Source organism: Bos javanicus, chromosome 2 (genome assembly GCF_032452875.1).
Source record: "Bos javanicus breed banteng chromosome 2, ARS-OSU_banteng_1.0, whole genome shotgun sequence".
In the NCBI taxonomy this organism is placed as follows: Eukaryota; Metazoa; Chordata; class Mammalia; order Artiodactyla; family Bovidae; genus Bos; species Bos javanicus.
The window spans coordinates 23599516-23627336 of NC_083869.1; the positions used below are offsets into that span (position 1 = coordinate 23599516).

Below are 27821 nucleotides of genomic sequence, written 5' to 3' on the forward strand. Positions count from 1 at the left end.
CAAGTCCAGATAAATGTGCATTTAACTTAAAATGTCTGCAGTGTTTCTTTGTCTATCAACTAAGAGCTGGAGAGACTCCTAAGTAGAATTCATGTTTACTTTATACCACGTGTATGCAGAACTTCATGACAGCAAAGAAATCAAGGGAAAAAAGTTAATATAAACAGAAAGATTAAAACTGGGGACCATTGGGAACTCCCTGGCAGTCCAGGGATTAAGACTCTGTGGTTTCACTGCCAAGGGCCTAGTTTGATCCCTGGTCTGGGAACTAAGGGGGCTTCCCAGGTGGCACAATGTTAAAGAACCTGCCTGCCACTGCAGGAGAAGCAAGATACAAAGGTTCAATCCCTGGCTCGGGAAGATCCCCTGGAGAAGGGAATGGCAACCTGCTCTAGAATTCTTGCCTGACCAATCCTATGGACAGGGAAGCTTGGCAGGTTACAGTTCATGGGGTCATAAAGAGTTGGACACAACTGGGCAACTGAGCACAGCACAGGACAACACTGGGAACTAAGATCCCACAAACCATGCAGCATAGGGAAAAAAACAACCGTCCGTGTGCCATCAGTGATACTCTAGGGGAGCTGAAGCGGAAAACATCAAAAGCATATGAGTATACTTTCAAGGTACTCCGCGTGATCTAAAACTAAACAGGGGTGAATCACCCACATATACAAATCTTACAAATCACAGAGATGTTTTCCCTGTCTCCATGCTATTAGTTCTGTTTGTTTTTTTTTTTTTTTCTGATTATACAAGTAGCATATGCTCACTGTTTCCCATTTTTTGTGGCCATATACAACTCTTAACACATATGGTCATAGTTTAGCTGCTAAGTCATGTCTGACTCTTGCCCTGTGGACTGAAGCTCACCAGGCTCCTCTGTCCATGCAATTCTCCAGGCAAGAATACTGGAGTGGTTGCCATTTTCTTCTCCAGGGGATCTTCCCGACCTAGGGGTCTAACTCCGGTCTCCTGCTCTGCAGGTGGTCTCTTGCATCGCAGGCCAATTCTTTACCAAAGCCCTTAACACACACATGTGCCCTTTCCCAATCATTTCCTTAGAACAAACTCTTAAAAGTGATGGATCAAATGGCATTCGAAGCCTTTAACACATATGCGTGTGCCCTTTTCCAACCATTTCCTTAGAACAAATTCTTAAAAGAGATAGATCAAACAGCATTTCATTTAAAGACTTTTGGCAGTCTCCTAAACTGCCCTCCAGCAGGTGATGTCGTCTCAGACTTCCATGGAAAGTTGAAGCTTCCCTAAACTCTCTCTCACCTTCTGACGGGAGCTGGCTGTCTTCTGCACCCCTCCCCATGGTAGCTACTGTCTCTTTCAGCATTTGTTCCTTGGGGCAGGAGGGGAGCAAGGCGTCCTCCCAGCTCCTCATGACTGCTTCCAGACAGCGCTCCCTCCCATCTCTAAAAGCTGAATCTGTCATTAGATAGCATCATCCACTATCCTTTACAGTTGTCAGCATACACTAACTCCAGACAGCGGCCCTTCATTGCCTGATGATTTCAGCTCCCAGCTCACTGCCATTTTCTCCAATTACAATTCCTGCCTCATAGGGTAGGAATGCTTACGTGCACATAAACGAGTCTCGGACACTTGTCCTCTCAAGTCCTTGAACTCAGCTGCAACAATCTAATCCTTCATCACACCTCAGTGGTGCATTCCTTTGGTCACACCCTAGACCCTGCATGACCAGTAACTTCATCCTCTGTAATCCGATATCCACCCATCCCACTCTTAGATTTCCCTCTCCTTCCTTCCAGTACCTGGACTCCAACAATCTCCTGGCCTTTTCATGCCACTCCCTTCCCAGAGGGGCTTCCCAGGTGGCACGAGTGGTAAAGGACCCACCTCCCAATGCAGGAGACATAAGAGATGTGGGTTCAATCCCTGGGTCGGGAAGATCCCCTGGAGGAGGGCATGGCAACCCACACCAGTACTCTTGCCTGGAAAATCCTGTGGACAGAGGAGCCTGGTGGGCTGCAGTCCATAGGGTTGCAAAGAGTCAGATATGACTGAAGCGACTTAGCATGCATGCCCTTCCCAGAGGTCTTCCTTTCCCTCTTCCCCTCACTTAAATTCCAAGACAATTCATAGAATCCTTCCCTTAGATCCATCCTCAACTCCTCTATTCGGTTTTTGCTTCACTGTACTCAGGAAAACTGCAGCCCTGAATAAATTCCATGCTTTATCTACTCCACTCCTGAACCTGTAGAGCTGAATATGGCTGCAGAAAATACACACCCTTATCGCTGCTCAGTAACCAACAATATTTCTCCAGTTCAGTTGTTCTCAAATTTTTGGCATATAGACACTAACTGTTCAACAGCACCATCTGTTGAAAATATGATCCTTTCATCTTCTCATCCTCATCTGAATTGCCGCGGGACCACTGTCAAAAAGCTACTGACCAAATATGTATGGGTCTATGTCTAGACTCTCTGTTCTGCCTTGATGATCCATCCATACATCTTGATACCATATAATGTGGTAAGTGTAGCCTTATAGTAAGTACTGATATAAAGAAGTAGTATAAGTCCTCTAACATTGTCCTCTTTTCCAAAATTGTTCTGGCTCTTCCAGGCCCTTCACATTTCCATATATGTTTTACCATCTGCTTATCAATTTCTACAAAAAGCTGGCTGGTGTTATGATTGGGATTGTACTGAATATACAAATCAATTTCAGGAGAACTGACATCTTGATAACATATATTCTAACCTATAAACATAGCATATCTCTCCATTTATTACATCTTCTCTCATTCCTCTCAGCAATGTTTTATAGTTTTCAGCATAAAGACACTGCACAATTCTTTTGTTAAATGTATCCCTTAGCATTTCATTTATTTTTTTATAAAAACTTTATATTTTAGTTGGGGTACATATATAAAACTTACTATTTTAATCATTTTAAGTGTACAATGCATTAAGTGCAGTCACACTGTTGTGCAATCATCACCATTAATCAATCTCCAGAATTTATCATCCTGAATAGAAACTCTGTATCAATTAAAGACTTCCCAATTCTCCACAGTTGCTATTAAAGGTAAGCACTACTCTACTTTCTGTATGAGTTTGCCTAGTTTAAGCATCCCATGTAAGTAAAAATCACACAACATTTGTCCTTTTGTGTTTGGCTTATTTCACACGATTCATCCATGTTGTAGCATGTATCAGAATCACACTCCTTTTAAAGGAATGAGGAGTGTAATTTCAATTAATCATGCACCATATTTTGTTTACCCATTCACCTGTCAATGGACATTTGGGTTATTTCCAACTGTTTCATATTTTTATTGCATTGTATATGGTATTGTTTAGACGGTAAATTCCTTCCCTAGTTCACTGCCAGTGTCAAAAAGGAACTCTTTATCTGCACTCACAAACCTGCTCCACCCATGATCTTGCCCATCTCCCAAGATGGCAAATAAATCTTTCCATCGCCTCGGTGCAAAACCTGTGAGACTTCTTGACTCTGCTTTCACATAGCATGTCCAATGAGTGAGCAAATCTGGCTAGAACTACCTCTAAAATATCCCTCAAATGCAACTTCTTTCTGCTTCCAATGCAACCTCCCTGTGCCCAAAACAGCCACAAACATCTCTTTGTCTGCATTATAACCCCAACTGGTCTTTCTGTCCCTGCCTCTGCCCCATATAGTCTTAACTCAACAAAGTATCCAGAGTGGCCATATCAAAATATTAGTCATTTCACTTCTGTACTCCAAAGCACTGGTTGCTCACCAATTCCTCCTAATTGGAATCAGAAGCTCTTACAATTGCCTACAGGCCCTATCTTGTTTGGCCTTTTTACCTCTCCGGCCCCATTTCCTGTTTCTTCCTCTTATTCACTCCACTCCAGGCAGCACGGCCTCCCTGCTATTACCCAACTACCCGGCACGGTCCCACCTGGCATCTGCATGTTCCCTACGCCTGGACTATTTTATTTCCATGTAAGTATATGGCTCCCTTTCTTACTTCAAGCGTTTACTCAAAGACCACCTTCCCAAGTAGGCCTACCCAGAGCAGCCCCTATAAACTGGCAACATTAGCGCCCTGCTGGCGCTCCTGATTCCCCTTACTCTGCTCAATGTTTTTCTTTACTTTTTAGATATAATTTTTTTACTTTGGAACAATTTTAGATTTATAGGAAAGTTAAGAAGATAAGGCAGATCATTCTTCTCACCCTGTCTCCCCTAATTTCAACATGCTGCATGACCAGGGAACATTAATGAGAACTAAGAAACCATTACTGGTATGTTACTATTAACTAAACTCCAGACTTCATCTGGATTTCACCATTTTTTACACTGATGTCTTTTTTCTTTCCTGTTCTAGAATCCATTTCAGGATATAACATTATGTTTGGTCATCATGCCTCAGTCTCCTTTGGACTGTGACAGTTTCTCGGTCTTTGTTTCTCAAGATCTTAATAACGCTGAAGGGTAATGGCCAGGTACTTTATAGAATGTCCATCAATTTGGGTTTATCTGATTTTCCTCATGACTAGACTGGGGTTATGGGTTTGAAGGGAAGAGGACCAGAGAGATGAAGTGGTTTTCTCATCGTATCTTTTTGGAGACAGGTTACCATGCGACTCAACACTAGTGCTATTAACCCCGATCACGGGGTTAAGGTGATGTTTGCAAGATTTGTCCATTATAAAATTACCAATTTTTCTTTCTCTATACTCTAGTCTTTGGAAGTGAGTCACTAAGTTCAGCCTGTGTTTAAGAAGGGTAAAGGTCTTTATAGTGTTTTAACATACTCTTTAGTTGGGGCTTCTCAGGTGGTGCTAGTGGTAAAGAACCTGCCTGCCAAGGCGGGAGACGAAAGACACACAGACAGGTTCGATCCCTGGGTCAGGAAGATCCCCTGGAGGAGGGCATGGCAACCCACTCCAGTATTCTTCCCTGGAGAATCCGATAGACAGAAGAGACTGGTGGGCTACAGTCCACGGGGTCACAAACAGTTGGGCACAATGAAGCGACTAAGCACGCACATACATCTTAAGACAGACTCTACAACTATAGTTAGAATAACAAAAGCAATTGTTTTCCACTAAAGGAAGCACTGTTCTATACGTTTTAAAAACATAGCGAGTTAAACTGATTTTATTCATTAATTGCTTAATATAATCTGTCTTCAAAAGCAGACCGGCTGTGTGGTCCCCTTCTTGAGCAGAGCCTACAAGAACACTCAGTAGACATTTCCATCCTTATCAGTGTAACTGTTGCAATGTAGCTAATTTTACCAAGCGCTATTTTCCTGAAGAATAGTATCAGGGATAGGAGTCATATTGTCAAGTCATTAAGATTCCGATGGTCTCATTTCATTTAGGACACCTTAATTTTCCTCAGGTCACGAACCATGAACATCTGATATTAACACAGCTAAGAAAAAGCATCTTGGATTCCTTTCTTGGAAACATGTTAAAAACAACAAACCAGATAAGAACCATGGTCAAGAAAATCCTGCCTAACTGCCATAGAGCAGAACCTTTCATTCAAAGACAAACTAATTTATTAAGAACTCAAAAAATCAGCCAAACATGGAGAAGAAGAGGCGAAGAATGAAGTAGGCTAGAGATGCAGGCTGTTCTTTACTGTAGATTCAGGAAGAGCAAAACTTTTCCGAAAATCTTGCAAAAGAAGAGAAAGCTGAGATGTGATCACAAGGTTTCTTTCTTTCTTTATTCCCTAAGCATTTCTTAATTATTTATGGTGGGCTGGGTACAATGCAGAGATTAAAAAAAAAAAAATCAATCAAATACAGATCGTGTGCTCAAGAAGCAGACACATGAGAGGAAGAGAGTAAGATTTGTTCTGTATGGCCCCAGAGAAAGAGACCACTATGTATGGCTGGAAGTTACACTATAAAGAACTTTCTAAGAACTTTCTCTGTATGGCCCCAGAGAAAGAGACCACTATGTATGGCTGGAAGTTACATTATAAAGAACTTTCTAAGAATTCATTCTTAATTCTAAGAATTAAACTGTTCCAAAATTGAAAAGCCTGCATCACACACGTCATCAGTGGCAGCAATCAAACAGAAACTGGTTGTCCTAACCAGGAGCAGGAATCAAGCATGAGTGAAAAAAAATTGATACGATGACTTCTATCTTAGGGACTTTCATGTGAGTGACTTCTCGCCTTCACTAGAAAGCAGAGAAGAAAATTCTAGGCATCTAATACCCAAGTGACACAATTCTATTCTGAAGACTGAGATCCAATCATATCGATTTAAAAGCTATCTGAAATATTCACAACTATTTCAGATAGTTTTGTGAATATTTGTGAATATTCACTTGTGAATATTTCAGATAGTTTTAAAATCTCCTCCAATTTTTCAGTTTTTCAAATGTTCTCTCTATATTAGGCTTTGTGTTTCTCAAAAATTAAATTTGTTCTTCATACTATTTTTCTTCTAGCAGCAAAGGCCAAGGTTTGTATAGCACCAGTTAGGATATAACAGCTTTACTGGAACGCATTCATTGGCTTGATTTCAGTTCAATACTTAGAACACGGCTAGAAAAAAGTTATTAACTGAAATGTTTATTGCCTAGTATACTGAGATCAATAATAACTTTAATGAAAAGCCAAAATAACTGTTGTAACAATGTTACATATGGCAAATCAAAAATAACCTCCGCGGGCAAGTAAATACGTAATCTGACAAAATTCTGAAAGAATTTTTAAAAATTTAAATGACTGAGAAGCAAAAATAAGAAGAATGGGGGCTTTTGATTGCAAAAAGAAAAGACTTTTATATCAAATCAATGATCTGAAACATCATAGAGTGATGTTTGTCTTAATGTAACTGCATTTCACATCACATAGTAAAAAGTCATTTGTAATTCAGGTAACTTTCTAAAGTCCTCTTGGTCCCAGGAGAAGCCATCCTTGTAGTTTTCCTCACTATAAGTTTACCTCTCCGAAAGGTTTGTGTTAGGTTCTGACATACCAGTAGTACCATGCTTACTCATTTAATTTACATATTTGTTCAACATGTATCCAATTTTCTGTTTCTCTTTATAGCAGTTCACTTTGGGATGTCTTATAAGCTCCCAGTAACAGAAACATCTCATAGAAACAGCTGAGTGATAGATAGTTTTTTATATATACCTCTGGAGGGGTGACTGCATAATGATCAAATAAAGTGATTCATTATTCCATCATTTAAAATTGCTTATTCTTTTAATTCAAAGTGATTTAGGTATGTAGTACAAAATCAAAGCATGGCACAGTGAAATGTTTAAAATTCCCTAAGAGAAAATGGCATGCATACCAGTCTAAAAAAGGTACCAAAGCAAAGGCATTTATAAAGACAAAGTAATAGCTAAGAGTACTGTTACTATGTAGCTAAATGAGAGTGGTACAGTTGATACAGGGAAAACAGATGTGCTCTATCTTCTCCACAGCTCAAGGAGTAAAGGAAGAAAATGTAGACATATCCATACAGGATGAACAAGAGGGATGTCTACAGTGATATGATTTGATCCCAAGTACCAAGGAACAGATACTTGACTCTGAGCAAGGCACAGTGCCAGGTGCTGTGAGACCAGCAAGAAGGGTGCTGTTTATATTAGCCAGGTTTATATCAGCCAAGACTGTCTTGATTTCTGATCTTCCAAATGGAGGTTATAATCTTGTAACGCGACTGTGAAGAGGAAGAGGGAGTGATGGAAAGCCCCTAACCAAGTCACCACTCACAGTGGTAGCTGTACTTGGTACAGCGATGACGAGCAGGATGGTGACAGCACCAGTGACTAAGGCAATGGCTTTTCTTGCCCGCAGAGAGTTCCCACCAGAGATGCTGAATACACAGCATATACACTCTTGCCGTTCCGCACCCATGCTAAACCTTGGCATGGCTCTTTCCTGCAGAGTGTAAATTTGGCCTCTGACCCTTTCTCAACAGAAGTTCTAGGAACCAACAAGTTGAAGTTTTTACAAAGCATGACACATGTCTGCTATTCTGACTTTACAGCATGGTTTGATGTTCCTAGGACTGCCTTGAGTTCATTATGTCCAATGACATTGCCGAGCAGGGCCTGTGCACAGGAGGTTAACCTGAGCATGAATTAAGGGTCTCAAAAGCCTCCAACAGCAACAATCCCTCCACCACGAGTTGCACAAGGTGCCTAAAATCGCAAACTGGAGTTAACATACGGATGGCCTGCACCTGGCATGATTGGCTAGGTACAGCCTAAAGTTCCAGTGGCATCAGAAACACATGGGAAGCCTATTAGAGCCCAGATTGCCAGGCCCCAGGTCCCCGTGACTAGGTAGGTGTGGAGTGCGGTCCAAGAATTTGCATTTGTAACAAATTTCCAAGTGATGCTTGATGCTACTGGTCCAGGGGCCACACTTTGAGAACCACTGACCTAAAAGAATAGACCGCAGAATGGGTAAATTCTGATTGGAGACAGAAAAATCCTGCGTGGGGTTATCTTAAATAATAACTCATGAAGGGACTTCTGAGTGAAAAGGAAGAGACTAGTTATGTGAAGATACTGTAACAGATAAGTAAGGCACTAAGAACTGGGGCATCTGAAAACAGCAACTTAAAATGGTAACTCTGGCATCCTTAAGTCCACCCAATTGATGTTTAAAAATACCAAGTGGCAATTCTTGAGCACCATTTTGGACAAATAATCACAGAAACGATACATAACTCAATGGCAGTTTATCAAGTATCCAAGATGTTTAATTTTTGTTTGTATTGGTCCCACCGATACATTGACATGCTGAGAGGATTTACAAAGAAAGTAAATAGTGTTATTCTTCTTTATTGTGCTCAGGGATGGGGAAAATAGTAAAACAGCATTCCTACAATTAAGTGAATGCAAATAATTCATTCACTAAAATGTCAGCTGAAATGAATGAAATGAAAGTCACTCAGTCGTGTCCGACTCTTTGCGACACCATGGACTGTAGCCCCCCAGGCTCCTCCATCCATGGGATTCTCCAGGCAAGAATACTGGAGTGGGTTGCCATTTCCTTCTCCAGGGGGTCTTCCTGACCCAGGAATCAAACCCGAGTCTCCTGCATTGCAGGCAGATTCTTTACTGACTGAGCTATGAGGGAAGCCCCAAAAGTCATCTACAGAACAGCAAAGAAGAAGAAAAAGGGTCTCTCGAGAGTTAATAAGATGGCAACAACATTAGCTAGACATCTATGAATCACTAAATGCTGTCATGTTGATAAAATCTATATAATCAAAGCTCTTATTTTTACTAAAGTTCCTTCTGAGTTCTGTTTCAATTTCTACTGCATTTTCTATCTCACACCAGTATTTCCCCCTTTATATAAAAAGTTACTGAGAGTTCCTGTTCCTATGACCAGTTTTGATATTTTTATCTTTTCTCTCTACCTATAAATATTTACACTGTGGGAAAGTTTTGAATCTTCTATCTGGCTTTCAATATTTCTACAACAGTAAAGGGGCTTCCCAGGTGGCTCAGTGGTAAAGAATCTGCCTGCCAATACAGGAGAAGCAGGTTCCATCTCTGAGTTGGGAAGATCCCCTGGAGGAGGAAATAGCAAACTACTCCAGTATTCTTGTGGAGATAATCCCATGGTCAGAGAATACTGGCAGGCTACTGTCCATGAAGTTGCAAAGAGTTGGACGTGACTCAAGTGACTTAGCGAGCACGCATGCACACAGAAGAGTTAAATTTGGTAGGAAAAAAAGTTTTTAATAAAGGAAGTGGGGTTTTATAAAAGGAAGGCAATTGAAGAAAGGGTCTCATATTTCAGCTTTTGAGGATTCTGCTTCCTTTTTATTCTTTTGGGGAAGAATGTTTCCTTCAAATCTTATACTTAAATCTGGTTTCCTACTTTGGTTAAATATCAATAGATTACAAATGCTTGCAGGCTTCCATCTCTCAGACAGGAAAAAAGTGCCAAGTACAGACTTGTCTGGTTCACACTGTGAAGATGATGAACCACTAGTGCAGAGGCTGCTCTCCTCTGGGTCGGGGGTTGGAAAGAGGACACTGGGATCCATGGTGTCTTCCTCTGCCTTCTCCACTCCTTGCTTCAATTTCTGCCTAAGCAGTTTGGTTTGATCTCAGCTCATTGGGAATTTACCAAAAAGATACAATAATGACTTCTTTTCTTACCTTTGGCATATAAGCTTAAGATCAAACCGTTTTTTCCTATTGAAAACTTAGACAAAAATAAGTAGCACTCTATAAGTAAATCTGCAACTAATAAAAACAAACTAAATTACCACTGAAAATCCTATACACTGCTATGAGAAAGCAAGGAGAAGTGAACATTAAACATTTGAAAAGCACATACGGAGACTGGAAAATTTGTGAGTTGTGACCTACTAAAGTGGCTTATAAAAAACTGAATTCACTTGAACATCCTTAGAAAGTGACAAAGGTTGTCAGAACTATGACTTTTCTTGAGGTGTTTTTTTTTCTGTAAATATATGGGTTACACTGTGCTTACATTTGTCAAAACATAGTGATATGTGTGTTTCACTTCATGCAAATTTTATCTCAAAAGATAACAAGCCTGCAAACACATAATAACTCTGGTAATAATACACACACTAAAATATTTAAAAGCAAACTATTGACACCTGCAACTCATCTTGAACTGCATCAAAATGGACTGATGGATGGAAGAATACACAGACACACATATGATAAAGCAAGAGTTTATGCTAATAACAGATCCTACAGGGTAGACATATAGATGTTCAATTTCACCCTTTCAACTTTTCTTTACATTTGTAAATTTTCATAATAAAATGTTGGGGGGAAAAGAAATATGAAATCAGCATATAAAAATATGAAAAACAAAGGAAAGTATAATAAAAATACCACACAGACAGCAAGAAGACACCTGGATGATAGTACATGTTATTTTGTAACTTGTTTTTACCACTTAGCAATATGAGTATTTTCTTAGCTTTTTAAGTAGTCTTCCAAATGCAATGGAATTCCATTATACGAATGTAGCATAATTTTCTTCATATTCATTTATGTATAATTGACAAGTAGAACTGTAATATATTTAAAGCATACAACATGATGATTTCAATATAGGTAGGTACTATACAGTGTGATATGATTCCTATGATCATGTTAATTGACACAATCATCACCTTTCACATTTTGGGGGGAGGAAGGGTAAGAATGTAGCATAATTTAAAAGATAATTTGTTGTGGGACACTTGAAGTATTTCCAATTCTTATTTATTTGAGATAAGCAACTTATTAGACCCTTCTTCCTGCATATCTCAAATTATTTCCTCAGGGTAAATTCCTCAAAGTAAAATTTCTGGCTCAAAGGAAGGAAACATTTTAAGATTTTTTATATATTTGCTAAACTTTTCCCCAAAACATATATCAATTTACATTTCTAATAGGAGTGTATCACAGCTCATAACTATCCAGATATATGATATTTAAATTGTAATTAAATGCTTCCATAAATAAAAGTTATCTATGACCATCTGTTCTCCCAAAAGGACAAAGGCTCCTTTTTAAACAGTCTACAATAAGCAAACCTGTTAGCCAAATCTAGGTTTCTGAATATCATACTCCCACATCAGGTACCATGAATCAGGGCTTCCTGAAGAAATGGCTGACTCCAGGAATGGAACTAACTGAGCCTGGAGCGTCTTTTCATGCCAATGATGGAGACACAGCAAAAGGACATAGGAGCCAAACTGAAGGGACTCTTACTTGCTAAATCGGGAACAATTTAAGCATGAAAGTGAATAACAACAGTAGTGAACTGTAACATTCCAAATTCGAAAAAGAATCCTTAAGTCTACAATGAGACAATAAAAAAATGGATCAATAAACAATAAATAAATAAATGAATCAATAAACAACTGAAGAAAGGAAGGAAGAAAGGCTCTCATTTATGCTAGAACCTTTTGCTTTCTACACTGTAACTGTCATAATAATATTTGATTCAAACAAGAGTCAGCAATGGATGCTAAAGACATTGGGTAATATTTGTTGAGGGAAGGTATTTACATAACCTCAAAGTATCTATCAATATCTTAATTATTAATTATGAAGAGAAAACAGGTATTTTTACTGGGGATAAATTGGGTGAGCCTCTCTTAGTCAAAGATTCATAATTAATGTCACCAATAATGGGACAAACTGACATAATAGGTCTTCCATTAAGATAAGCCAAGGACTTGTGTTGTTATATAGCATTCCTACCAAAACTACATAACCTTAAACTAGGTGAGAGGGAAAGGAAATCAGATTAACCCCAAATGATGGATATTCTACAAAAACTTCCCAGCACACTTCAAAAATGTCAAGGTTTAAAAAACAAAGAAAGGCAGAGAAATTGTTGCAGATTAAAACAGACTAAATAGATATATCACTAAATGCAGTATGTGATTCTGGATTAGGAAAAAAAAATGCCATAAAAAGCCATTATTGGGACAATAGAAAAAATCTGAAAATAGACTTGTATAATTGGTACTACTGAATCAATGTTAAATTTCCAATAGTTGCATTATAGTTGTGTTCTTCAGAGAAGCTAAAGTATTTAGAGATAAAGGTACATAGCATCTGCAATTTACCCTTATGTTCACTAGAAAATATATAACCAATAATATATAGAGAGAATCAATACATATATATATATAAAATATATAAATCAATAATATAGAGAGAGAAAGCAAATGTTGCCAGTGTTAATTGCTGTGATTCTAGGGGAATGATATGCTACAGCTCATGGTACCTCCTTGTAGGTTTTCACTAGGTGTAAAGGATTTTTTAACAATGAAGTTTTACAAGATATGGAAGCAACCTAAGTGCCCACCAACAGATGGATAGATAAAGAAGATGTGGTATATATTATATGTACAATGGAACACTACTCAGTCATAGAAAAGAATGAAATTTTTCCATCTGCAGCAACATGGATGGATCTAGAGCTTAGTGAAATGAGTTACACGGTCAAATACTATTGCTATCACTTACAGGTAGAATCTAAAAAACAAAACAAATGGATGAATATTTTAAAAAACTAAGTTGTAAAGAACTACCAAAATTTTAAGTAAATGCCATTTTTCTTTGTTTTCTAAATCAGAAAAGTAATATATACTCACTGAACTCACTTCAGTTCAGTCGCTCAGTCGTGTCCGACTCTTTGCGACCCCATGAATCGCTAGAGGTCTACAAATAAAAGTCCCTCTATGTGCCCACATAAGCAGAATTAAAGAGTTATATATAAACTTTTTCTACCTTTCATAAAACATATATATATTTAACCAGACATTAGGTCATTCTTAAAGAGTTCCATGAGTTGAGCTACAAATATATTATTAAATGTTCCATTGTTTCTAAGATTCATTCGCAAAAATGACTAAGTGACACAGGACTGAATCTATAAATTAGAGAAAATCCAGAGTGTATAACCTTTATCTTATCACTGAGAAAACATCTAGCCACCAAGCCAACACATAGTTCATAAAATATAACAAACATTTACATAAGAAATGCATATTTCCTTTCCAATAACTGCCAATCCCTAGTCAAAATTATTTACATCTTGAACACACATTAAGTCAGAAAGTGTGGAGACACTTTGCAGTAACTTAGCGTGCGTCTTTATCACTCACAGTCACTGCCTAAACCGAGCCCCAGAGCTGAAACTGAGTTTCTGTTTTTCCTACTTAGAAGTTTATGAGGCGTGCTCCTGTGGTTTACTGTAGTCAGCTCCAATTCTGAATGATATGCACTCGAGTTAAATATCTACACAAGAGCAGGATCTGGCAGTTTCCAGTTCCTGCTTTCACTCCTGTGCTTCCCTGTGTCATGTTCCTGGTTCTCTCTCAGACAGTAAAAAATGGTACTGGCTATGGATGGCGGTGGAGTCAATGGGCTGCAATTACTGTCTTCCTATTAAAATTTGTTTCACGTCTCAAAGTCTTTCTCATATCCAACAGTCACGTAAGAACACGTTCACTGTACTGAAGTCGTATGATGCTTAAACATATTAGCATACTTATATACTTCTTGAATATAAATTTGATGGAACCAGTTTATTATCTGTTCTTACCTGGTCAAACTAGAGGTTTCAGAATTAAAAACTAGAGAATAGGGGGTCCGGTCTGGATTTCATCCACCCCTACTGGGGCAGCTGTACATATTTTGCAAAGCTCTATTTCCCAACCTACAGAATGAGTACAACAATGCCTGCCTATAAAGGGCTCAAGAGTTCACCAGATTAAAAAAAAAAAAGATAGGTTCAACTCCAAAAAAAGAAATAATTTTATCATTTGGCTACTATTTAAAATTGATCAACACATGACTGGGAGAAACCTTTTTCTACATAGTAGCCTTTTGGTTTGGAGCACACATTAGCTTTAAAAGCTGTCACTTCTTAATGCTTTCTACAACCTACAGAGGTATCTTAGTCCTCTGGGTTGGGTTCACAAATCACGCACACCACTGCTGGTCACACAGTCACAAAGCAGTGCTGGAGGGAACAACACAAAGCGCTTTCTATTTTGGCCATTTCGGTTTCCTTTCTGAACCAACTGCTGTGGTTCCCTGGCAGCAGTTAATGAAAAAAAGGAAATCATTCAGGGAGATTAAAGGATATTTATGGAAAAGTTCACTTTAAAAACATACTGAGAAGAACAATAATTAGCCAAAACACGGCATAAATAGAACCGACCAAAGCAAACTCCAGAGGGTAGCTATTTAAAGTTACTGACACCCTGAGCTCCTGCAAGTCATCTCTGCAGCTAGCTTTACTGTGGGGTTTGGGTACCAAACTGAACGTGGGGACGATGCTGTGTCACTTTCCTAAGAAAGATGAAGGGCCTGTGTACAAGTTCTGAGCTCCACTAGGACCAGCACCAATTCCAGACTCTGAAAGTCAAAATGTTTTTTCCAATTTTACAAGTAGAGCAGCTCTCTGTGTAGCACTTTTATTAAACAAAGTCCATCACTCTGCACTTCAAGTAGAGGTGAAATCCAAGAAGCTGGTATTGCTTCTATTTCAGTAGAGAAATAATGCTTTTTCTTTTTCAAAAAGACGTCCTGGGGACCACAAATTCACCAGAAAAGTGGAAAGGGGATGAAAACTTTACACACTTCTCTTTACTGACCCCTTTTGGCTGACCCAGGGCAAAGCCTAAAGTCTGGGAAGACCTGAGCGCTCACCTCCCCAGGACAAGAGATCAGAGAACATTCAGTCTTGCACGCCATGGAAGGAAATCCTCTCAGTTCAGATGACCCCTAGTAAAACTCAACCCTACAGCACACGTGGCACCGATTGCTATTTATGGGGCTCCCAGAATGGAAATTTGGGAAACAGCCTCATGGATCAGCCCCGAAGGCTCTGCTAGGTCCCTGGCAGCCTGTGACCTCTGACTCTAGGTTGAAAAGCTTACATAAATGCTATCACGACCACTTCTGATAGCAGGAAAAGACCTTACCTCTTTCTCTATCTTGAGTAGCTTCTTTACAGCCACCTCCTTGTCCTGTGATATCCATTTGGCTCGATAGACACTCCCAAAACTCCCTCCACCGCAGTTTTCAAAAAACTGCAAGTCATCAAATTTAATTTGCACAAAGGAGGTACCGAGAGACGACATCTCATAATGACAAAGTATTATACTTCCACAAAATCTGCAGAGGGAAGGGGAAAAAAAAGCTGGATTAGAAACATATTAGAATGAAACCCCTGAATTCCACTTTAGCTAATGCATACCAAGTCCTGTGGTGCTTCCACAAAAAGCCTTGATGACTTAGGAGGAAGAAACGCAGAAGTATAAACAAATCAACATGAAAACACTTACCCTGGTAGCCCGAGCAAAACTCAACAGCAACCTGTCCAGACTCTGAAATACAGCTGTCCCCAGAGAAATGGCTCAGATTTCCCCCCCGACAAAGCCTGCAACAGCACTTCCTGCACATCCCCAGCAGCTCTGCCTAAAGGCTACCGTGAAACCAGGTCTCTCTCCCACCGCAAAGACAAACGGGAAGTGTGCTCTCAGCAGGAGGCTTGCACAGCTCTTCTGGCATCTGAGGCATGCCATCTCCCTGCGTTGTACTCACTTAACATAAAATATACATAACCTAAGCATCTGAGCATGCTGGCACGGGAGGGCCCAAACACTGCAAACAGAACGCACGCTTGGGGCTGGGATTCCAAAAGCAAGTGGTCAGCTCTGGGATGAGAGAAGAACTGGCCAAGTGCTTTCCAGAAGTGGCTCCCTGGACTGTGTCCTGTAGCAGAACTTAATTAAAGAGCAGAAAATTTGCCCTTGATTACAATATATTAAGTCATCCAGTAATCTCTGCCAAGAATGTTTAAAAAAAAAAATATTATGCCTGTTTCCAGAGGAACAGATTACCTCTCACAGAGATTACAGTGATATTTTCTGCAGTCTAAGGAATTTCACTATTCTCCAGGTAAGGGGTAATTCTTCACACTCTATACCTAACCACAAATTAGCAGGAAAAACAAAACAAAAACCTACAACCAAGAACAAGAAGGTCTAAAATTTTGAACCCGCAAAAAAAGCAGATGGATAAAGAAGCTTTTAGGCATGTTCTTCTCAAATTGTAAATCAGAATCTTATACTGAGGGAGCAAAAAGATGAATCCATATGTACAGGACATTCTACAAAACAACTCCCCTGGTCTCTTCATAACTGTCAAAGTCATGATTGAAAAGGCAGAGAAGTTTCTAGTACATGGAGGACTTCAAAGAAATATGACTAAATGCAATGCATGATCACTGACTAGATTTTGGATCCCGCAAAACTGCAGAAGTCAATTATGAGGATTTTAGGGAAATTTGAATATTAGTTATACATTAGATAATACTATTTTCTGCATGGCAAATAATGGTATTTTGGTTTTGTAGAAGGATGTCCTTGTTCTTGGAAGATATACTGGGTGCTGTATCAAAGTATGATATCTCCAATTTAATTTAAAATAGTTCGACTCCCCTTCACCCTCCAAAAAAAAGTCAACGGGTATACAAAGGAAGGAGGCAAATCCAGCACAGTGTTAAGAACTGGTGAATCTAGGTGACAAGTATGTGGGCGTTTTATTACTTTTCTATGGAATCTAATTATTTTCAAAAGAAAGAGGAGGAGGGGCAACTTATATCTATTACACATGTTAGTACAAATTTGTATCTATTATAGATCTGATTGTGCTGCTGACTAGCCAATCCATTTTAGGAGCATCAGGTCACTGAAGAATGCTGATTTCTTAAGTGAAGTCAAACTTGACTCTACTTTGGGATGAAGGCAAGAGAGAAGACTGTTTACCCTCTGAAGTTTAAACGATAGCTTTAGAATCTACATAAGTAAACACAGTATCAAAATACAGTCAGTACATTTTTGAGGCAAAAATGTTACCTAACTTTTGCTTCGATTCATATTTTGTTAATTAGAGAAAAAAAAAAGGACCCCCCAAAACACAAAATTTAAGACCATGCCAAAGATAGGTACATAGAACATGCAAGTTTCTTCTTATCTGCAAAATGTTTGTTCAACAAAATGCAAAACACTGCTTGTAAGAGTCCCTCGGTGTTATAAATACTATATCTATATTTTTACTATTTTTACTTTTATAAAAAAAAATGAAAACTAGGACTCCCCTGTCCTACCCCTCCTCACACCCAATTCTCTCTTCAGGGGGAACTAATTTCAACTCACTTAGGATTTTATTCTGATATTTATATTTCATATGATATTTTTATATCTATTAGCACATTTCTAAAAGTGTGTTTTATAGCTAGTTCCTGATTGTTCCATTTTAGTTATTACGTATTCACTTTTCCCTGTGGAAGAAAGATTAGTTCTCACCCCCCATCCTTTACCTCCTTACATCAAACATGTCACACGTGCCCTATCCTCCCAGCATCCCGCTCTACTGTAACATTTGGTTAAGTCAATATTCACTGTTTACAGCAGTCTGGCGAGGTAAACGTTATTCCCAAGAGTGCTGAGCAGGACTCAATGACTTTTTCTTTCTTGGATAATTGATCATTTCTCCCTGAGTTATTAGTGGTTCGGTTTGGTTTTTGCTGTTTGTTTAGCCGCTGGTAAAGAATCCGCCTGCAGTGCGGGAGACCTGGGTTCAATCCCTGGGTTGGGAAGATCCCCTGGAGAAGGGAAAGGCTACCCACTCCAGTATTCTGGCCTGGAGAATTCCATGGACTGTATAGTACATGGGGTCACAAAGAGTCAGACACGACTGAGTGACTTTCACTTCACTTAGCTTTGTATACATCTAAAACGTATTCACCTCATCAAACTCTCTGAACTGCAAAACTCCTCTCAGTAAAGTAAAAACATCAGGTAACGGGGGAGGAGGGTCTATTTTCTTCTAGGAGACACGTCTCCTATACCTTTCACCTTGAGCAGTCTGGCTGAAGCAGTGGCTTTCCAGGTTTGATTGCACTGGCTTGTCCATCATCCTCAGCATCCTTCATCTTTTCCTCTGTGGGAACTCCTGGCTTCCCTTTCTTGGTTTAGTCTCTTACTTTGACAGAACACATCTCCCATTAGCGACCTGAGTAGAGTGCCCAGGACGCAGTTTTTGGGGGAGAATCTGTATGTCTTCAAATGTCTTGATTGGTAGTATGTTTTCAGGTAGGAAGTTATTTCCTGATAATTTAAAAAGTATTACCACATACTCATCTAGTTTCTAATGTGTCTGTAGAGCAAGTCTGAAGTTACTCTGCTTACCAATTCTGCTTACATTATTCTTTCCTTTCTGAAATCATTTAGGACCTGGTATTCAACCCTAGAATCCTGAAATTAATAGGATATGCTTAGGAGTGAGTCTTTTTCATTCATTGGTGGCATATTCAGTATACTCTCCATCTGTGACTGATGTCTTTTAATTCCAGAAAATTTCCTTGTGATCTTTCTTTACCACTTACAGCCATTCTTACTTCTTATTTCCTCCTCCAGCCCCCTAGACACACAGGAGGACAGATCTGCAGTTCCCAGGACATGCTTTCCCATCTTCACACCTCTGCCCAGGCTAGGGTTTCTGTTTTGAATGCCTTTCCCTGCCCAGGGACGTCCCTGACCATCTCCTCTGAGCCCCCTGAGCACAGTTAACTCTCCTTTTTCTGTGCCAGAGCCCCTTTCTTTATCCTTTCATCTTTCCCACTTACTTCCCACCAGACTATAAATTCTTTAAAAGTGAAACACATTTCTATTTTCATATGAATCTTCAGTAGCTACTATGCAGCCAGCATATTAAACCTATTCCATTCAAAAATATGTGTTGAATGAATGAATCAAAAACCAATCAAATAACTTCTGGTTATTCCTGTTATACCATTGGCAGCTGGAAAGATTACAATCAGATTAAGTAAAATCTGAGAACTGTAGTTTTTATAAGTGCCCTCCAAAGGATTCTGAAGCAAATCCTGATCTGAAAACAGCTGCCTAGGCTTTTTGGGAGACTAAGAAGAGTATATTTGGGATCTCTAGGGTTAGGTGTCTCTGAGACTGGAGGAAAAGGAGAAGGGTGGAGAGAAGAGGAGGAAGGCAGAGGAGGAGGGAGGAAATCCTTCCAGAACAGAGATCTGAACCAGGATGAGATCGATATTCATAAATCCGAACCCTCTGGTACAGAGCAAGTCCAGGGTAACCTGAGGCAGGATCAGTCCCATTTGAAACTGACCCAGAGGTTTCAAAGAGAGGCAGACTTCTGAGAAGCATAGTTCTCAGGATCTTCACTCTGAGATGAGGCAACCAGTCAGCTCTTCCCAGAATCACTGTTACTCACTTTGTGATACATCCTGCCTTTTGGAAACTGGCTGTGTATGAATGGAACTATATAATTACTTGAGTGTTTTATTGGGACCATTAAAAATTAAGAACCATCTGATTACCAAAGAGACTAACAATTCTGGGGTGTATGAATACAGGTTTTCACTCCGGTAAGCTTGGCAAAGCGTCATGGACTTAGCTAAAGAGCCTGACTGAGATTCCCACTGCCATCTACATGACTGTCTGACCACATATATTTACTCTTCCCTTTGTGCTTTCCCTCCTTGAAAATCATTATTCTAAGAGGATCAATTTATGACCAGAAGAAAGGATAATCAGAGTTGCAGATTAATTATACTTAGAGCATCTTGGGGAAGATTGCTACCTGATCAAATTATGTTCTAAAGATTTAGGTGTATTCTCCAGTGAAGACACTAGAATTTAATAAAAGTCATCCATATAAATGTATTTACATAGTACACCCAATCAAATGATGCTGTCATTCTACGATGTTAAAATAATTGCTTTTACACAAGAAAGACAACTTTCCTCCATGCAATAATTCCCAGTCCTAATTCTATAGCATCCTAACTTTGGTTTCATAAACTCTCAAAGCTGTTTTAAATGCTACTGATAAGTATCTACCACAGAGCACTGAAGAGTAAGTTAGAACAGGGATATGACAAAAATGAAAGCCTAAGAGAGTGTCACAACTCTGAAAATATTGAAAATCACTACCTCAGTGGTTGAATCAAATCACTAGAGTCCTCAAGTAGTAAGACTTTAGTAACTACTTTAGTAGTAGTAACTACTACTTTAGTAGTGGTAACATTTTTTTAATGTTTAAAAATTTCCTTAGGGAATTCCCTGGTCATCCAGCGGTTAGGACTCTGTACTTTCACTGTCTGAAGCCCAGGGTCAATCCCTGGCTAGCGAACTAAGATCTTGCAAGCCACAGGGTGCAACCAAAAAATTTTTTTGTTTTCCTTAAATTAAAACTTAAATATATTTTAAAACTATTAATTGCTGAAAGCATAAATAGTACCATCAGCTTATTATCAAAAGTGGAACTATAGGAAGAAAACCTTAAAGGGAAGGTTATTTTACTTTTCAAAGTTTTTAGCCTTCCAGTCCAAAAAAAAAAAAAATGGACTTTTGTCCTGGATTTTTGAAAAAGAGGAAAAAAAGAAACCCGTGAAGTTTAGAAGTAGATAGATGTGAGTTAGAATTCTGCCTCTAGGGAATTCCGTGGCAGTCCAATGGTTAGGACTCTGCACTTCCGCTGCAGAGGGCATGGATTCAGGGAACTAAGATCCCACAAACTGCCCAGCACAGCCCCCAAAAATAAAAACTCTGCCTCTACCTCTCAGTAACCTTGAATCAATCACTTTTCTCAAGACCATGGTATTTCCAGACCCAATAAATGAAATATTCCTTCTGTTACCAAACATTTAAAAATTGATAGTCCAAAAGTTAACATGTTTGCATAGTATTATTTGACCTCTTAAGTCTTATTTCCAAGTAACAGATATTTGAACACAACATAGCTTTGATCCCAGAGAAAGACCCAGTTAGCTCTAGTAGCAAATCTGCACTGACCAGCTATTAGGCCCTGGGCAGGACGCCGAGCCTCTCTGAGCAGTTTCTCCCTGGCAGTAAAGCCCATCCCATGCGGTTGTTGCGAAGTGGGAGATGCTGTGAAAGGCCTTGCACAGGGCCCTGCACACGGTACATAATACTCAATAAATGGAAACTGTGGTCACCCAATTATTTTAAGAAAGCTTGATATCACATTTAACCATCTACTTTTCAGCCTTTGAAGTTAGGATTCCTTTCCTCAATAGTTTTCCTCTCCTTGTTTTCAGAATTGTTCTATATTATATCTCCATTAGTTTTGCAGAGCAAAAATAGATTACTGTATCACTGATTCCCTAAATCCTTATTACAGTATCTAAGTTTCTTTGTGTATGTTTTATATTTTTTCTCAATCCTCTCTTTGCAACCCCGTGGGCTGCAGCCCGCCAGGCCTCCCTGTCCATCACCAACTCCCAGAGTTTCCTCAAACTCATATCCATTGAGTCAGTTATACCATCCAACCATCTCATCCTCTGTCATTCCCTTCTCCTCCCGCCTTCAATCTTTCCCAGCATCAGGGTCTTTTCAAATGAGTCAGTTCTTCACATCAGGTGGCCAAAGTATTGGAGTTTCAGCTTCAGCATCAGTCCTTCCAATGAATATCAGGACTGATTTCCTTTAGGATGGACTGGTTAATTTAAAAAAATTAAATCTACTTATAAAAGGATTAACTTTATTAGAAAATAGACTCTTGGACTTTTTCTGGATTTTTTTATCTTTTAGGTTTATACAGGCCTATTATTTCTCAATTCAGATCCTTTCTCTATCCTTTACTTGTACTACTCTATTTCCTCTCTTCACAAAAGTAAAGTTAAAAGTTTATTTTCTGATACAATATAGAAAAAAAAATCATTTGTTTTGTCATGACCTGAATATGACAAAAAACACCCTCCTAACCTCAACAAATTCCTTTGCCAAGCTTGCTACCCTAGTATTTATTTATGCTAGCATTATTTCAGCCTCCTTAATGAAGATTAGTGAATAAACTAATAAAGATGTGCTTTATCATCACGTATATAAAAACAATACCACTTGGATTACAGTTCTGCAATTCTTTTTTTTTTTTTTCCTGTAAGTCTTTTTCACAAAGGAGGAAAGCTCTGAGGTTGATATATTTGTTTATAACATCAAGATCAAAGATGCAGAGCTTCTGTTCCTGAACAGGACTGCTATTCTGCTATGATAGATAAGTTCTGTAAGACCAGCTGGAGACTAGGTATGAATGGAACTCACCAGTACTGAGTCTACCCTAGCCGTTGCCTTCCCTCCTCCAAGGCTGCCACTGGAAAGCAGACTATCTTATCTAGAACAGGTTGCAGGGCACCATGAAGAGGATCTGGGTATCTAAGAGAAGCCAACTTTAAAAGTCTAAAACCTAGAGCAGCTATTGTTCCACTTCTTTTCCCCTCTCTCCTTTATCACATAAATAACATAAATCTCATAAATAACATAAACATAAATATAAACGTAAATAAAAGATCATGGCATCCGGTCCCATCACTTCGTGGCAAATAGATGCAGAACAGTGGAAACAGTGGCAGACGTTATTTTTGGGGGCTCCAAAATCACTGCAGATGGTGATTGCAGCCATGAAATTAAAAGACGCTTGCTCCTTGGGAGAAAAGTTATGACCAACCTAGATAGCATATTCAAAAGCAGAGGCGTTACGTTGCCAACAAAGGTCCATCTAGTCAAGGCTATGGTTTTTCCAGTAGTCATGCATGGATGTGAGAGTTGGACTATAAAGAAAGCTGACCGCAGAAGAATTGATGCTTTTTAACTGTAGTGTTGGAGAAGACTCTTGAGAGTCCCTTGGACTGCAAGGAGATCCAACCAGTTCATCTAAAGAAACTCAGTCCTGGGTGTTCATTGGAAGGACTGATGTTGAAGCTGAAACTCCAATACATTGGCCACCTGATGCAAAGAGCTGACTCATTTGAAAAGACCCTGATGGTGGGAAAGATTGAGGGCAGGAGGAGAAGGGGACGACAGAGGATGAGGTGGTTGGATGACATCACCAACTCAATGAATATGAGTTTGAGTGAACTCCGGGAGTTGGTGATGAACAGGGAGGCCTGGCGTGCTGCGATTCATGGGGTCGTAAAGAGTAGGACATGACTGGGCGAGTGAACTGAGCATAAACCTCTACTTGAAGCACAGGTTAAACACTTCAGTTAAAGAAGAGACTTCCATGACATACTTTTTGCCAGAAATGTTGTTACTAGAAGCAAAATACATGAGGAACAGAAATGTAGGGAGAAGGGGTACTGATGCCCAGAAATGCCCTGTGGAAATGCGTCCATGCTCAAACAGAGGCCTAGCTAGGAAACTATGAGTAGGTACAACCCCAGGACACGGGCCGGTGCAGGTGTTCCTTGAGTCAAACGATTACAAGTTTTGAGCGTTGAGTGATTGGAGGCCTGAGGAAGAGAAGGAGGTCAGAGTCTGAGTACAGCAAAAAAGCGTCGAGTGGGCATATTTCTGAGTTGGCTAGAAGAGGAATTCACAGGTGTTGGGGGTGCAGGTTGGGGTGGAGGAGAAAGCAGTTGCTAATAAGTAAGAAAGATCTACTCAGTCAATAAGCCCACCCATTCACGATTCTGCTTCTACTCAGCTCTTGTTTCTGTTCTTATTTCTTCTCTTGTCAAATAGAAAGTATCTCACCTTCCTGGCTGAGTACAATTTTGGACAAACCTATAGTGAAGGTTCCCCGAGAAGGGGAAGTATGAGAGTTAAAACTTGCTAATCTTGAAGTAACATGAAAACAAACAAAACCAGGGGCATTAAAAGTAGATAAGACCAAAGGAAGACTCTACAGTATGTATCACAGAGCCAGTGGCCACACTATCTGTAGACAAGTTACAGATGGAATTCAGGGTTATCAGAGCTGCCTAACAAGAAAATATGCCACCCTGTTTAGTAGTGAGTTCCTTATCACTGAGAGTGTTCAAGGGGAGTTGGGGAGGAGACTAGGAGAGGAATGAAGAGTTTCGTAAAGATCCACTCCAACCCCGTGAGTACACCATGACTAACTGACCTCTCCCTTCCCTTCTTAGGGATATAGTCATGAACCTGACACAGAGAGCCCCCTCCCTCGTGGAGGAACACGGTGATCAATGTCAATGATGGGAATAACTGTACTTTGGCCACCTCATGCGAAGAGTTGACTCATTGGAAAAGACTCTGATGCTGGGAGGGATTGGGGGCAGGAGGAGAAGGGGACGAGAGAGGATGAGATGGCTGGATGGCATCACTGACTCGATGGACATGAGTCTCAGTGAACTCCGGGAGTTGGTGTTGGACAGGGAGGCCTGGCGTGCTGCGATTCATGGGGTCGCAAAGAGTCGGACACGACTGAGCGACTGATCTGATCTGAAACTGGCTGAGAAGGTGAAACTGTATTTCACATTTCTATCCCACAACTATCTCCCCCTCTTCTTGACTTCCAAAGCAAAGAGCTTTTCTGACCTTGAAAGCCCCAGGGTGACCACAGAAAATAAAAACTCTTTGGATGACGATCTACACTATTCTTTTCTCAGCATAATGGAATTGCATTACCCCATGCGGCGGGCTGGGCTGTGAAGCTCAATGGTGCAGTACCATTTACCAGAACCAGGCCCAAGCTCCTCAAATGTGGGTGCTCCCTCAGGGGGAGTACCCAGCTCTGTGAAGAAGGTATATGAACAAACACACATCTTACAGCACTGATTTTTCTTTAAGATTTGGGGGAAGAAACATGCTTGGCATTTGTATTGGTTTGTTCAATAAATCAAACAGTACAGAAAAGAATGCCAAGGTCACATAAATTTTTAAGATTAAATGCAGGATCTGAGAGAAAGTGCTTGCTTACACCGGAAGTATTTATGGTTATACCTACAGATCCCTGAAGGAATACATTCTTCCCCTAAATAGGACATTTTGGTAGAAAAGTTCAATCAGCAAAGATTTACTCCATGATCTTCAGGCAGCAACCCTTGCCTTCTGTTTTCAATTTTCTTCTTTGGAGGTCCAGAGATGAGTCCATAAAGAGTGTTGGTCCCTGAAGGTAATCTGTGCTCAAAATTAGCTGTAAGAACGGTTCCAATATTGGTCTTCTAGGTCATAATCAACCACTGTTCCTATAGCTCCGAAATTCTTCAAACTTAAATGCACTAATTTTCAGATTCTCCTTCCCTTCCCCAAGAATATTATAAAGCAATGTATAACTCGGGTATAAAACCAGAGGTATGCACAAAGCTGCTTTAGAAATCCTTATATGCAAAGCAAGAAAATAGTTCTGAAAATCTGCTAGCCCTCCATGTACACATAAGTATAATCTGGAAACAGGGCAGGCTACCAAGGGCAAGCCTTAGCTGGGAACAGGTGAGACAGGCAGCATTCTCTGAGTATAACTTGGGAATGTGGAAAACCCCTTCTCTACCACTCAGTGATGGCAGCTAAAGTTTCGGGCACTGGTTAAAGCATTTCTTTGTGCTGTCTCATATCCTTATGAAGCAGGGATTACTGTCCCCAATTTGCATGTGAGGAAATTGAGGATCAAGCATGTAAAAGCTACCTAACTTAAAAGTGACACAACTGAGATTCAAATTCAGGTCTGACTTCAAAGTCACAGCATTTTTTCCACCATATTTTCCCCATGCTGTCATTCTGCCTTCTCCTTCTAACTTGTGTTTTTCTCTCCCTCCCTTTAAACAAACCCTTTTCTTACTCTAGTAATTATTAGATTGCTTACCATTTACCTAAAGTTCAACATGAGGCTTTAATTTCCTAGAAGCCATCATGACGTTGGGATTACGATGTCAAATGCCTGGCTGCTTTGTTCTCACAGCATCTTCTACTGTGGTGGGATTATTTAACTGCTATTAGGGCATAATCAAAGGTTCAGCTGTCCATAGGACGGTCTGACACAAAAGCACCCACTATCAGTCAAACCAATCTAAGCTCGAGCATTATAGCTCTCTTTCCTTACCAGGTACAGTTTTCTGGTCACAGCTGGAACTCTGCTTAAGGTTAGTAGCCACACAAGAAGTAGCCTAAATGATCCCTGCAGTATACCAAAAGGTGCCTGAGCTGTTTCTATTGCATTCAGATAGACAGGACACCTTCTCTGTCAATCTGTCCTGGGTCAAATAAAATGGAAAGCAAATGATGCAAATTAATTTTGATTTCCAACATCTCTGGATACAGATATAAGGCTATCTTATTCCAAGAAGGATTATATCACCACAAACACTCTTCTCTGTTTTTTTTTAAAAATCACTGATTCTCTTTCTTTTCTTTGAATCTAACAATTTCTAAAATCAACTATCCACTTTTCTCTTTCACTCCACGCTAATAGTTTCACTCCATGTCTGACCCCTTTTCATGAAACATCACTGTAGTTTCTCCAGTGTTTTCTCTGATGACTAGATTATTCACTCTACGCCCCTCTTAACTCCTGTTTATAATTTTGAAGCCCTATCAAAGTCAGTTTCACTGTTCTTTCCAGATAGGCACTCAGCCAATATATTGCCAATAACACTCACTCTTGCGCTAACTTAAAATACACAGTGTAGCCTGCCAAGTATCCTTATTTGGCAAGAAGGTCCCTTAGTTCCCAAGATCTTTGACCATCCATTTTTAGATCCAAATCCTCAGTGCTTAATATTTGGATATCTCTCTCTTTTTAATTTGTCCTTATGTGTTCCCTGAAAGAATAAGGAAAAGAGATCAATCATCTGTTTGCTTTCCTAGACAAGAAAAAAATGTCCTTGCCATTATGGTCATTTACTCTGGAATTATTACCACTAAAACTTTTGATATAAACAAAAATATTTTCCAGTTTAAAAAAACTCCCAAAATAACCTCCAAAAAGTTATAATAAAAATTAAATTGTGAAAGATTAAACAGTACATATTGCTCTAAAAGACCATGTTTCTTTATCTTAATTCCCTCTTTCCAAACAAACTAAATTCGCATTCATTTACAATCTCCCAAATCTTTCACTATTGTAGAGGAACAGAAAACAAAGGCTCCACAAATGACTAAAACTATAATTAAAATGAAACCATTCTATATTTTTTGAAAGTCAAAAAACGACATGATATTTCATTGTGGAGATGGGCCTACTACAAAGAAGACATTAACTGTCTTGGATCTCTTGTTTACATTTTGTCTAAATGTGTCTGTCGGTTTGGTTCCACGGAATCCTAGCTGTTCATCTCAACGGAAGTCAGGAGAGCAAGGTTTCTCCTAAAACAGCTTTAAGGTTAAAATATGAATATGCTTTAACAACCACTTTAGCTCAAAAATTATCGAATTAATTCTGTAAGTCGATTCTAATTCACTATCATTCACGAGAAGCTGCTTATTGTAGTATCACTGGAATAGGACACTAAATGGTGTTGCTTTCATTATTAAGAAAGTA

General features: G+C 39.5%; 1 protein-coding gene across 4 annotated transcripts in view; it reads right to left on the bottom strand.

Moving 5' to 3' along the window:
- MAP3K20 (mitogen-activated protein kinase kinase kinase 20) overlaps positions 1 to 27821 on the bottom strand; it is a 165914-nt gene that overhangs the window by 137009 nt on the left and 1084 nt on the right. For 3 of the 4 annotated variants that reach the window (XM_061435194.1, XM_061435186.1, XM_061435201.1), the window contains exon 2: positions 15467 to 15659. In XM_061435194.1, the coding sequence (XP_061291178.1) occupies positions 15467 to 15625 (159 nt within the window). In that variant the 5' untranslated portion in view covers positions 15626 to 15659. Of the gene's footprint in view, positions 1 to 15466; positions 15660 to 15829; positions 16301 to 27821 lie in introns of those variants that run through there. The other variant, XM_061435189.1, reaches the window with a different exon arrangement.